This window comes from Pantherophis guttatus, chromosome 1, assembly GCF_059756535.1.
Source record: "Pantherophis guttatus breed Tessera chromosome 1, ASM5975653v1, whole genome shotgun sequence".
Taxonomy (NCBI): Eukaryota; Metazoa; Chordata; class Lepidosauria; order Squamata; family Colubridae; genus Pantherophis; species Pantherophis guttatus.
The window spans coordinates 6,593,683-6,606,631 of NC_142063.1; the positions used below are offsets into that span (position 1 = coordinate 6,593,683).

The 12,949-nt window shown below is 42.9% G+C and overlaps 1 protein-coding gene across 1 annotated transcript in view; it reads right to left on the reverse strand.

Moving 5' to 3' along the window:
* Window positions 1-306: 306 nt before the first annotated feature.
* LOC132710553 (vomeronasal type-2 receptor 26-like) overlaps window positions 307-12,949 on the reverse strand; it is a 72,141-nt gene continuing 59,498 nt past the window's right edge. Inside the window, exons 5-8 of the mRNA XM_087888584.1 lie at window positions 12,816-12,949; window positions 11,705-11,923; window positions 2,029-2,158; window positions 307-1,211 (exon numbers count right to left, since the gene is read on the reverse strand). The exon at window positions 12,816-12,949 is cut by the window's right edge and continues 703 nt beyond it. Coding sequence (XP_087744710.1) covers window positions 307-1,211; window positions 2,029-2,158; window positions 11,705-11,923; window positions 12,816-12,949 — 1,388 coding nt within the window. The remainder of the gene's footprint in view (window positions 1,212-2,028; window positions 2,159-11,704; window positions 11,924-12,815) is intronic.

Here is a 12,949-nt window from a genome sequence, read left to right on the forward strand (position 1 = left end):
GTTTTTTCCTGTGAAGACATTTCACTTCTCATCCAAGAAGCTTCTTCAGCTCTGACTGGATGGTGGCGAATGGAAGGATTTGTATTCCTTGCTAACAACTGGTCACTTGCATTCTTTTAATGAGTCTTTAAGCCCACCTGGAGGTTTATCTGTGTCCTCAGGGTCACCTGAGTAATGCAAATGTTTGTGGAGCTTTCTTGGCTGCAGCCAATTGGTTCAACCTCCAAATAGCCTCAAGAACTTGCCAAAAGAATGCAAATGACCAGTTTTATCTTCAACGAATATGAATCCTTCCATTCGCTACCATTAGATATTCTTGGTTCTTATTATATTTTCTCTACAGTTGAGATCGGGCCTCAATAGAATAATGTAGCATTTTGGGAAAAAGATACAAGCCAAGAGAGCAGCTCCTGAGGCCAAAATGGAGAAGATCTCCACGGCCACCATGAACTTCCCTTTGGTGCTCAGATAGGTAGGGAGGAAAGTGATCCAAACACAGCAAAAGACCAGCATTCTGAAAGTAATGAACTTGGCTTCATTAAAGCTGTCAGGCAATTTCCTCACCAGAAATGCCACTGTGAAACTGACAAGGGCCAAAAAACCTAGGTAGGCGAGGACAATGTAAAACATTAAAACTGAGCCTTGCTTACATTCCAAGATTGACTCTCCAAATAAGGAGTGGAAATCCATGTTGGGAAATGGAGGAGAAGTTCCCATCCAGGTGACACAAAGAACTGCTTGGACCACAGGACAGCCTAAGACAATGGAGTAGGTCAGTGGTTTTCCTAAGAGTTTCCTTGTCTTGTTCCCTGGCTTGGTGGCCATGAAGGCAAGAACCACCATGACAGTTTTTGCCAACACAGCAGAAACTGCAAGGGCAAAGAGAATGGCAAAGGCAGATTGTTGGAAGAGACAGGTGAGCTTCCCTGGTTGACCAATGAAGAGGAAGGAGCAGAGGAAGCAGAGCAGGAGGGAGACCAGGAGGATGTAGGTGAGTTCTCTGTTGTTGGCCTTAACAATCGGTGTGTCATGATGTTTATAGAAAATTCTCAGAACTGCAGATGTGGTCACAGAGAGAAAAAGAGCGAGAGAAACTAAAGTGTATCCCAGGGTGTCTTGATAGGCAAGGAAGTGGATCTTCTTGGCAATGCATTGGTCCTTGTCCTTGTTGGGATATTGGTGTTCTGGGCAGGGATCACAGTGAGCAGCATCTGAAATCAAGAACCTTTGTCTAAGGATTTCAGGGGCATCTGCCATGAGCATTATCCTTCCCACAGTCCTTCCCAAGATATGACTTTCCTCTTTCTCTTCTGGCCAACTCACAAAAGGGGTGATGAAAGGACCCACTTTACAATTTATGGGGCTAATCATCCTTTGCTCATGGTGATCCTTGGGATAGGTAGAGATAGAGACAAGGATTTGTTCAGCTCCAGCTTTGTGGTCAGTTTGCTGGGAGAAAAGTCTCTCTCTGGCCATTGGGAATTTCCACAATTTCTGTGGCTTTTAATCTGACACTACCAATTGTCCCCCCCCCCCAATTTTTTTTTTCTACTGGAACCGCCAGAACATTGATAGATTGTTAGGGAGGAATGCTGCTGTTTTGTGTATATTATCTCTTGACTATCACAGACTTGAACTCTCTGCTTTGTACTTCCAATCTTCTCAGAGGTTTCCTGCTGGGATAGATTCACCAACCTAGGTAGACATAGAGATTGAGCAGTCATTGGTGCTCTCTAAGCTTGGTTGTTTTCTTGCAAATGTTTGATTACCCAAACTAGACAACAATATCAGTGATAGAAGGGAGTGGGGTGAAGAGGAGGAGGAGGAGGAGGAGGAGGAGGAGGAGGAGGAGGAGGAAGAGGAGGAGGAGGAGGAGGAAGAGGAGGAGGAGGAGGACTGTGTAGTCCTTGGTGCTATGTAGTCCTTGGTGCTCTCTGAGCCTGGTTGTTTTCTTTCAGATATTACCTAATTTGGATAATGAAATGGCTTCCTTGATCATGGAAGGTCCCCATCTGAAGTCTGCTCTACCTGTCTGATTAGAAAATGTCCCTTCGGGACAACCCTCACAATGGTAGCAGCAAACCGGCTCTCCCTCTGGAACTTTTCTCCTCTCTCCTGCATGGCACCTCTTCAGGCCACACCTGGCAAAGGGGATGGTCTGAAAGAGAAAAGAGAAATTATTGAGATGACCTAAGCAATGAACATGCTTCATTAATTACTTTCCAAATTGAGGGGTCTTTAGTGCTGTCTGAGCTTCCTTGTTTTCTTTTAGATGTTTCATGAACCAAATTAGGTGACACCATCAGTGCTAGATGTTAGCTAGTTTGGGTAAGAAAACAAGCAAGAGCACCAAGGACCCCTCATGTCAATCCTGAGCTACAAATATTCTCCATGATTGGTTTCCTAATTCCTATGTCCATTCCATATTATTATGTCTATGTTCTTGAAATGAAATAGTTCAACTCTGTCTACCAGAAACCAGGAGCAGCTCCTGGTAATTAAGGCCAGTGGCACTTGTGACTCAGAAATAGATGCTGGAGATTGGAAGTGGGACCTACAAAAGAAATCTTGTGACATTGAGCTATAGCATTTCTAAAACAAAGAGTCATGATGATCTAACTGGACGAAAATGGTCTAGGGAACTTATTGTTTCATCTTGTTTCTAGAACAACAGAGTTGGAAGGGATCTGGGATTTCTGGTTGGCATCACCGACCACCTGGAATATAGTCGAGGTCTACCGAACTCCATGATAACCAGCTGGCAACTGCTGCTGGGAGCCCCTATGGGGTCTGAGCCGCCCTGGGAGGGTGTTGTGGCTCTGACCCCCGAGCCCATCTTATTGGAGGAAGAAGGCTCCAAACATGAAGGAGAGGAGCCGGCCAGGCCTCCCTCTCCAGGCCCCTCCTCTCTGGCAATGCCTCAGGTGTCTGCCGAGGGAGAGGAGATTGACCAGGAGCCATGTGTCTCCGATGACAGCGATGAGGGTGATAAGTCATTCCTGGATCCACGCCAACGAAGGCGAGATAAACGTTTGTAGCAGATGAGGAGGCGTGCCAGGGATTAAGCTGAGTCACTGGACCACGCCCCAGAGGCTATATAAGAGAGTGTGGTGGCCATTTAGACTCTGTGACGGACAAAGCTAACTTCTGGCTAGTCACTTTGTACAACGCCTGAATCTGCTGAAGGTTTCTGTTTGAGCTGGACTGTTTTTGAAAACTGTGTGTATTTGTTGGTGATTATCTGGTGGAGGAAAACTCCCTCTTCTTGAAGTAAAGCACTTGGCAGACGGTTATCGTATTGCTGCCAAGTTCCTGATAACGAACCTTGTGTGTGCCAAGTAATTCTTTAACCCCTGGCTGGCTGTTTGTGTGTGTGTGGGGACAGGGACAGAACAGAGGGTGGTGAAGAAAGGAGAGGTGCTTCATCAACCACAAGGAAAATCACAATTTCCTCATTAGAAGAAAGCTCTCCTGAACAGCAGCAAGGATGATGGACATTTTGGCAAGTCACAAGCTGTGATAACCAGGACAATAAGATTTGTGCTGGAGCAGTGCGGGGACAGAGCTTTGAAACTGGATGAGACAACCCAGGTTTTTTTATGCTAGAGATCTAACCCAAGTTAAAAATTCCAAAAAATAATCTCCAAATAGCAAGAAAGTGGCTATTGGATACAGGGAGAAATATTAAAGATCCAGAGGTGAAAGAAATGTTTAAAGAGAGTTTTAAAACATAGAAAGCTTGGTAAGGATTCAACAATTACTTGAAAAGTGATTATTGGGAGAAATTGCCTTTTAATTTTTATTTTTAATCCCCCTCGATCTGTTTGACAATCAGCTGTTTGACGCTGTTTAATGTTGGAATTGGGAGTAGGGGAGCCATCTACCGGAGGAAAAAGAGCAGTACAATGTGGGAATTTAAGTGAAAGTGACAATTGTTTAGCACAAATAAGAGAGAGAGAGGGTCTCCTCAGGGTGCCACTCTCCTCAGGGTGCCATCAGCCAAGTTATGCCGGCTGGCGACACCCAGGGGGAGGGCCTTCTGTGTGGGAGCCCCAGCCCTGTGGAATGAACTGCCCCCGGAAATACGTAAGACCTCCGACCTCCGTGTATTTCGCTGTGCACTCAAGACCCTGTTGTTCCGCCAGGCAGGGCTATCAACATAATAATTTTAAATTGGGGTATTTAAAATTTTTGGGGTTTTAAATCGGCCAAATCTATTTAATTATTTTAATTTTTAATAATTGTTGTGTCCTGTGTTTTTAAATTGGCTGTACACCGCCCTGAGTCCTTCGGGAGAAGGGCGGTATAGAAATAAAATTATTATTATTATTATTATTATTATTATTATTATTATTATTATTATTATTATTATTATTATTATTATTATTATTATTATTATTATTATTATCAATGTATAAAAATGTATTGAAACTTACAATTTTAGGGGATTGGAGATATAATCCTGTGATTGATTAAATTTTGTTAATGATTGGTCTTATTGGTGTTTTTAAGCAATTGGGATATTAGATTTATGGTGGAATATTGAGTAATTTCTAAAATATTAAAATACGAGTGATTTAACAGGGGATAACAAACATACTGCATGAAGAAATGTAATTGAAGCTTATAAGTACAATGTGGAGATTAAGATCAGAAGTTGGAAGACTAGGATTATGTATACCTAATTGTATTATTATTGCTAGCATTGTGTAAAAAATATATTGATTCAGTCAATATACTGTCTTCAAAATATGTATGGATGTTAAATGAAAATTACAAATAAAACATATATTTTAAAAAAAAGAGTTGGAAAGGACCTTGGAGGTCTTCTAGTCCAACCCCCTGTTTAGGCAGGAAACCCTATACCATTTCAGACAAATGGTTGTCTAATCTCTTCTGAAAAACTTCCAGTGTTAGAGCATTTACAACTTCTGGATGCAAATGATTAATTGTTCTAACTGTCAGGAAAATTCTCCTTATTACTAGGTTGCTTCTCTTTGATTAGTTTCCATTCATTGCGTCTTGTCCTGCGTTCAGATGCTTTGGAGAATAGCTTGACCTCCTCTTCTTTGTGGCAACCCATCTTTTAACTGTGTCCTGGGTTTCAAGCAGACATTCTTCCCAAGCCCAACCATTCACATCATGGAAACCTGGCTGGGCCTGGAGGGAGGTGTCCCTTTGACAGAACTTTGCCCACCAGGTTTCTGGGTACTACACAAGCCAAGGGCCCGGGGGAGGGGAGGGAGGGTGGCAGTTGTTATCAGGGAGACCCTTAGTCTGCAGGAGGTCACTGCCCCTAAAATAAACAGGTGTGAGACCCTCCTCATGAAGTGGGGCCTGCATGGGCAGTTGGGCTTGTTGATTGCGTACCTGTCTCCCAGCTGCATATCAACAGCCCTGCCCGGCCTACTCGATGCCCTATCGTGGCTGGTGGTGGAGTTTCCCAGATTTATTGTTCTGGGGGACTTCAATTTGCGGTCCCTGGGAGGGGCGTCGGGGGTAGCCTGGGAGTTCATGGCTTCCATGGCAGTTATGGACCTGACTCAGATTATTCAGGGCTCGACACATGAGGGGAGCCACACACCTGATCTTGTTTTTGTCTTGGAGCAGTGGCGGGTGGAGTTCGGTGGGGGATTATCGGCTATTTATCCCCTGTCATGGACTGATCACTATCTCCTCTGGCAGGGCTTCCAGTATGCCACCCCTCCTCGCTGGGAGGCGGAGCCGATTCTCTGGTTCCGCTCCAGGCACCTGATGGACCCGGAGAGGTTCCAGACGGAGCTTGGGATGATGCCTCTCTCTCTCTCTCCCACGCCCCAGTCATGACCCTGGTGGATGCCTGGGATGGGGCCGCTGCCGAGGCCCTCGACTGGGTCATGCCTTTGTGGCCTCTGACACGACGCAGATCCCGGCTGGGCCCTTGGTTTACCGAGGAGCTCCGGGGGATGAAGCGATGTAGGAGAGGCCTAGAGAACCATTGGAGAGCCAGTTGTTCTGAATCTGACCAGTCACCGCTAAGGTTGGCCACACGGGCCTACCTGGTGGAGTTGGTGACGGTAAAGCATCGCTATTTCTCCGATGTCATCGCGTCCACAGAGAATCTCCCGGCTGCCCTGTTTAGGGTGTCCTGCTCCCTCTTGAATCAGAGGGTGAGGGAAGACCCTCTGCGAGGGTGAGCCAAGGAGTTTAGCCAGCACCTGCTGGACAAGATCGCTCAGATTCGGGATGGCTTGGACTCTGACTGGACAGAGTCAGACAGTGAGGAGGAGGTGGGTCTTGTGCTTTGGGAAGAGTTCGATCCTGTTACCCCAGAGGAAGTGGACAGGATCATGGGGAAGCTGAGTGCGGCCACATGTGTACTGGACCCGTGCCCCTCCTGGCTGGTTTATTCAGTGAGGGAGGTGACACGCGGCTGGATCCAGGCGGTGATAACTGCCTCCTTGGAGGAGGGAAGCTTTCCTGCCGCCTTGAAGGAGGCGGTGGTGAGGCCCCTCCTCAAGAAGCCAACCTTGGATCCAGCTGTCTTGAATAATTTCCGTCCGGTCTCCAACCTTCGCTTCCTTGTGAAGATTGTTGAAAGTGTGGTGGCACATCAGCTCCCGATGGCCCTGAATGAAGCGGATTACCTCGATCCACACCGATAGGGATTCAGGCCTGGGTACAGCATGGAGACGGCATTGGTCGCACTGGTGGATGATCTCTGGAGGGCTCGGGACAGAGATTATTCCTCTGTTCTGGTCCTGTTGGATCTTTTGGCAGCTTTCAATACCATCGACCATGATATCTTGCTGTGGCGCCTCGAGGGGTTGGGAATGGGAGGCACTGTTTTACAGTGGTTCTCCTCCTACCTCTTGGGGCGGACACAAACGGTGTTGGCAGAGGGGCAGAGATTGACCATGAGGCCCCTCACTTGTGGGGTGCCCCAGGGGTCGGTTCTCTCGCCCCTTCTGTTCAACATTTATATGAAACCGCTGGGGGAGATCATCCGTGGTTTCGGGGTGAGGTACCATCAGTATGCTGACGATACTCAGCTTTTTATATCCACCCCAAACCAACCCAGGGATGCCCTCAACGTGATGTTCCGGTGCCTGGAAGCGGTGCAGATCTGGATGGGGAGGAACAAGCTTTGGCTCAACCCTGCCAAGACTGAGTGGCTGTTAGATGGACAAGGTTGAGAGACGTTCTTGGAGATTAAATGAGAATTTGTTTAGATATGAAAAAAATATAACAGAACTTAAAAAGCATTTGAAAGAATTTTTTGAAATAAATTTGAATAAAGGTACCCCAATTGAAATTGTGTGGGATGCAAGTAAAGCTTATATGAGAGGGGTACTTATCTACATGAACTCTAAACATAGACTGTTCCGACAAAAGAAAAGATCTGAACTGGAAATAGAAATAAAGAATAAAGAACAGTTACTTATTAAAAACCCAACAGATGAAAGAATATGCGGTGCTATAAAACTCTTGAAAGATCAATTCCAAATGCTTATGGCGGAACAAGTAGCAACAAACTTACAATATGCGAAGCATAATACATTTTGTAACGCTAATAAACCGGGCAGATGGTTGGCCTATACATTGAGGAAAAAACAGAGTATACGGACTATTGATAGTATTGATATTGGAGGGAAAGAAATTTTCCAACAAAAATTAATTAAAGAAGCTTTTGTGGATTATTATACTAAATTATATGCTAAAGAGGATGTGCAGAATGGACTTATAGAAAAATACCTAGATGATAAAAAAGTTATAAAAATTACTGACCAACAAAAGGAAAGAATGAATTATCCTATAACAGAGGAGGAGATAATAGTAGCAATTAAACAATTAAAAACAGCCAAAGCTCCTGTCACGGATGGTTTGACCGCAGTGTATTATAAAACTTTGCAAGCTGAAATGGTGGGACAACTCAGAGATTTATTTTGCAATATTCAACAAGGGGGTAAAATACCCCCATCATGGACAACTGCTTATATATCTTTGATACCAAAAGAACAAGTCGGTCCTAAAAAACCAGAGAACTATAGACCAATATCTCTTTTGAATACAGATTATAAAATCTATGCGAAAGTATTAGCCAACAGGTTGATGCCAGTAATCCAAAAGGTGATTCATGATGATCAAGCGGGATTTATCGAGGGCAGACACATGAAGGATAATGTAAGGCAAGTAATAGATTTATTGGAATATCTTGAGAAGAATAAACAGATTCCTGCAGTGCTGGTCTTTTTGGATGCAGAGAAGGCCTTTGATAGAATGGATTGGAATTTTCTACTAAAGACTTTAAAAAAGATGGATTTTGGGGATCAATTTATACAGGCGATTTCAGCAATTTACCAAGAGCAAAAGGCACAGATCATTATTAATGGAAGTTTGACAACAGAGTTTAAAATTGAAAAAGGAACAAGACAGGGATGTCCATTGTCCCCACTTTTATTTATTCTAACACTAGAAGTCTTGCTAAATACAATACGGGACTCTAATATCTTGAAAGGTATAATGATTAGGCAAGAGGACTACAGAATAAAGGCATTTGCAGATGATCTGGTTGTTACCCTATCACAACCAATGGAATCAATAATCTTGATGAAGGACATTATACAAGACTATGGTAAAGTTTCAGGTTTTAGACTGAATCCAAAAAAGACTAAAATGATAGCTAAAAACATGACACAAGATCGTAAACATGAGCTTGAAAGGAGGGCAGGTTTTGAGACTGTACCTAAGGTAAAATATCTAGGAGTTCAGGTTGCAGAATCAAACATGAAATTGTTTCAAAATAACTATGAGGTGTTGTGGCGAGAGGTGCAGAAAGACATGGAGACTTGGAAAAAACTGCAGCTGTCTCTACTTGGAAGAATAGCAGCAGTTAAGATGAATATTTTGCCAAGATTTCTTTTTTTGTTTCAAATGATTCCGGTGCTTAAAAGTGATAAACAATTGAAAGTTTGGCAATCTGGAGTGAATAAGTTTGTCTGGAACGAGAAGAAGCCGAGAGTAAAATTGAAAATTATGCAAGATGTTCCAGAAAGAGGAGGCCTTAAACTCCCAAACCTACAGTTATATTATGATGCAGCAGCTTTAACTTTAACAAGTGATTGGTTTGGAAGGAAAAAGACTGGAATATTGAATGCAGAAAGTTTTGATCTTGAATTTGGATGTCATGCTTACTTATTTTACGACGACAAAGTAGATAAAGTATTTAAAAGTCATATACTTAGAGATTCTTTGATGAGAGTTTGGAAGAAGCACCGACTCAAATGGGATTATAAAATACCGCTATGGCTGGATCTTGGTCATACTTTGTGGAATACAAATATAATGTCACTCGGGGGGGTTTTATATAAAGAGGTTCTTTTTACAGATGCGGGCAGATGGCAGCTGAAGACATTGCAGACACTGTTGGACGAAGGGATTAATTTAACTTGGCTACAATATAATCAATTACAATTGAGATGGAAAGAGGACCAAAAAACTGGTATTATGTTGCATGAGGAAGAATTGGTTAGACATATAAGAGAGAAAGGTCCAATGCATATCAAAAGGCTTTATAATGTTTTGCTAGAAAGAGATTCAGAAACCGAATTAGTTAAAGACTGTATGATTAAGTGGGCACAGAATTTTGAAGAACCAGTGATGCTGGAAACATGGGAAAAAAATTGGGTTCAGAATTTTAAATTTACACAGTCGCAGAATCTGAGGGAAAATTTCTACAAAATGTTTTATAGATGGCATTTAGATCCCAAAAAGTTGTCATGTATGTACCCTAATGTTCAGCCAAAATGTTGGAGATGTGAATGTTTGGATGCTACGTTTTATCATGTTTGGTGGACCTGTAGGAAAGTTAAGGCTTTTTGGATAAAAATTTGGTGGGTCATGCAGAATGTTTTGAAGAAAAAAATTCAATTTTCTCCACAACTGTTTTTATTGGGTATAGTTAAGGGTTTTACATTGGGTGAAACAAAATTGATATTGTATATGATAACAGCAGCAAGATTGTTGATAGGTAAATATTGGAAGAATGAAGCTTTGCCCACTATTGAGGAATGGACTTTGAAGATGGCTAGTTTTGCAGAGATGGCGAAGATTTCAGCATATTTAAAAGACTGTTCACAAGAGACTTATGAGTGGGAATGGAAAAGGTGGATAGAATACATTCAGAACAAATATCAAACTAGAAAGTATCAAATAGCTTTTATTTGAAAATAATGTATTGGAAATTTTTTAATGTAATGAGGTAAAGAGAAAAATTATACAGGGGAGGGAGGGGTTCAAGTTTATATATAAGTGTTATATTAGGGTTCTTTATGAGTATGAGTATATTATAGGGAAGTCTGGGGGGAGGGGAGGGTTAGGGAGGGTTAGGGAGGTTGGGAAGTTTGGGGGGGGGGGAAAGGGGTGAAAATGTAATTGTAAAACTTTTGCAATAAAAAAAAAAAGACTGAGTGGCTGTGGATAACGGCATCTCGGTCCGAAGGAGAGGTTCCATCACTGGCTATAGGGGGTGAAGTTTTACCCCCCTATACTCATGCAACTTGGGTGTCCTCCTGGATTCACAGTTGAGTCTAGAAGATCATATAACAACCGTGACCAGGGGGGCATATGCCCAGATTCATCTGGTGTGCCAGTTGCGCCCCTATTTGGACTGAGATGCCCTACGCACAGTTACTCATGCGCTAGTCACCTCCCGTATTGACTACTGTAATGCTCTCTACATGGGCTGCCCTTGAGGACCATTCAGAGGCTTCAGCTGGAACAGAATGCAGCCGCTCAGGTTGTGATGGGAGAATCCTGATACTCCCTCTCCTGCGCGGCTTGCATTGGTTGCCAGTTGCCCTCCGGGTGAGATTCAAGGTGCTGGTAATGACCTATAAAGCTCTACATGGCTTAGGCCCAGGATACTTGGCGGACCATCTGCAACCAGCAACAGCTTCCCATCACCTGGTGCGTTCCCACAGGGAGGGCCTGCTCCAGGTACCATCAGCTAGACAATGTCGGCTGGCAGCCCCCAGGGGTAGATCTTTCTCTGTGGGCATGCCCACCCTTTGGAATCAACTCCCCCTGGGGCTCCGGCTGACTCCTGACCTTCGCACTTTCCGCTGCGAATTAAAAACATGGCTGTTCGCGGCACCTAGCCTGGACTGAGGGAGTTTTCGATTATTTTAACAGGTTTTAATATTTGTTTATGTTTGCATTTTTTGTTTTTATTGGTTTGTTTTAATTGTTGTGAGCCACCCTGAGTCCTATGGAGATAGGGCGGCATATAAGCTATATTAAATAAATAAATAAATACATACATAAATACATAAACAAATAAATAGATTTGTGGCTTGACACAAATCAGACCTCAAATGTGTAACATGCCTAAATCATCTCCTCTTTTAAATTTAAATTTTAAACATAATTTTTTTAATCTGTTTAATTATGGGGGTATTTTAAAATTCAGCCTAAATTATTTAATTTGTTTTAATTTATTTTAGATTTTGTATTTCCTGTGTTTTATCTTCTGGCTGTTCACCGCCCTGAGTCCTTCGGGAGAAGGGCGGTATAGAAATTTAATAAAATAAATAAAATAAATAAATAAATAAATCCCTGCCATATTTTATGACTCAATTGATCATTTTTCAAGTTAGAAGGATGTTCTGCATCCCTAGAAGGGAATGGATCTTTCTTGAACTTACAACATTTCCTTCCTGCTCACCTTTGTGGCCCAGACAATCGCATCAGAGTCTAGGGTGAAATCCTTGCCTGGGGGAGCCGTAGGATCTATTTTCCCAATTTTGATGGGCACAAAGGATTTATTCAGGAGGAAAACCCAGTTGAGAAGATCAAAATTAGCAGAACCCAATCGATTTTCTGAGAAGGAGATTTCATCTCCAGCACTGTTGTTAAACTGAAGAGTCCTCAGATAGTGAAGAATCTGAAAGAAAAGAAATCTTCAGCAATTGGAAGAATTGGCTGAACGCTACACATGAAGTATCAGGGCTTCAACTGTGCTCAGAGAGTTCTAGCAGAGTCCTACCAACAAAAGTGTGTATAGTCAAGGCTATGGTTTTCCCAGTTGCAATGTATGGCTGTGAAAGTTGGACCATAAGGAAGGCTGAGTGCCAAAGAATTGAGGCCTTTGAACTATGGTGCTGGAGAAGACTCCTGCAAGTCTCTTGGACTGCAACGTGGTCAAACCAATCCTAGAGGAAGTCAACACTGACTGCTCTTTGGAAGGCCAGATCCTGAAGATGAAACTCAAATACTTTGGCCAACTAATGAGAAGGAAGGACTCACTGGAGAAGAGACTAATGCTGGGAACGATTGAGGGCAAAAGAAGAAGGAGACGACAGAGAACGAGGTGGCTGGATGGAGTCACTGACACAGTAGGCATGAGCTTAAATGGACTCCGGGGGATGGTAGAGGACAGGAAGGCCTGGAGGAACGTTGTCCATGGGGTCACGATGGGTCTGACATGACTTCACAACTAACAACAACAAAAGGACTTCAAGTAACCTCTTGAAGCATCTTATGCAAATGCACACATATTGTCATTTTGTTCTGGAATGTCCACTCCCGGAAACCCAAGAAACACTTTTCAGGGTTTTACAGTAGAGGAAAATGTTTCCTCTATGGATCTTTTCTCCCCTCTGCCCCTTTTTAACAAAACCATAGACTTAATTTGTATTATAGTTCATAAATAATTGCTGCTTTTATCTGTACTGAAATGGTGGCATATGGACATTGAATCAGTGATTGAAGACATGCATATGGGAACTTTCCTATCGAAAGATCTTTGTACTGTATAAAAAAGTCACAGAAATTACCTGCCATGACCAGACTTTTGAGATCCTCTTTCCAAGCCTCATCAGGGCTGATTGTGGTCCTGAACCATACGTTGCATGTAATGCATGTGCCAGAGCATAAATTGCATTGTAAATATTGTAGCTTTCCCCTGTCA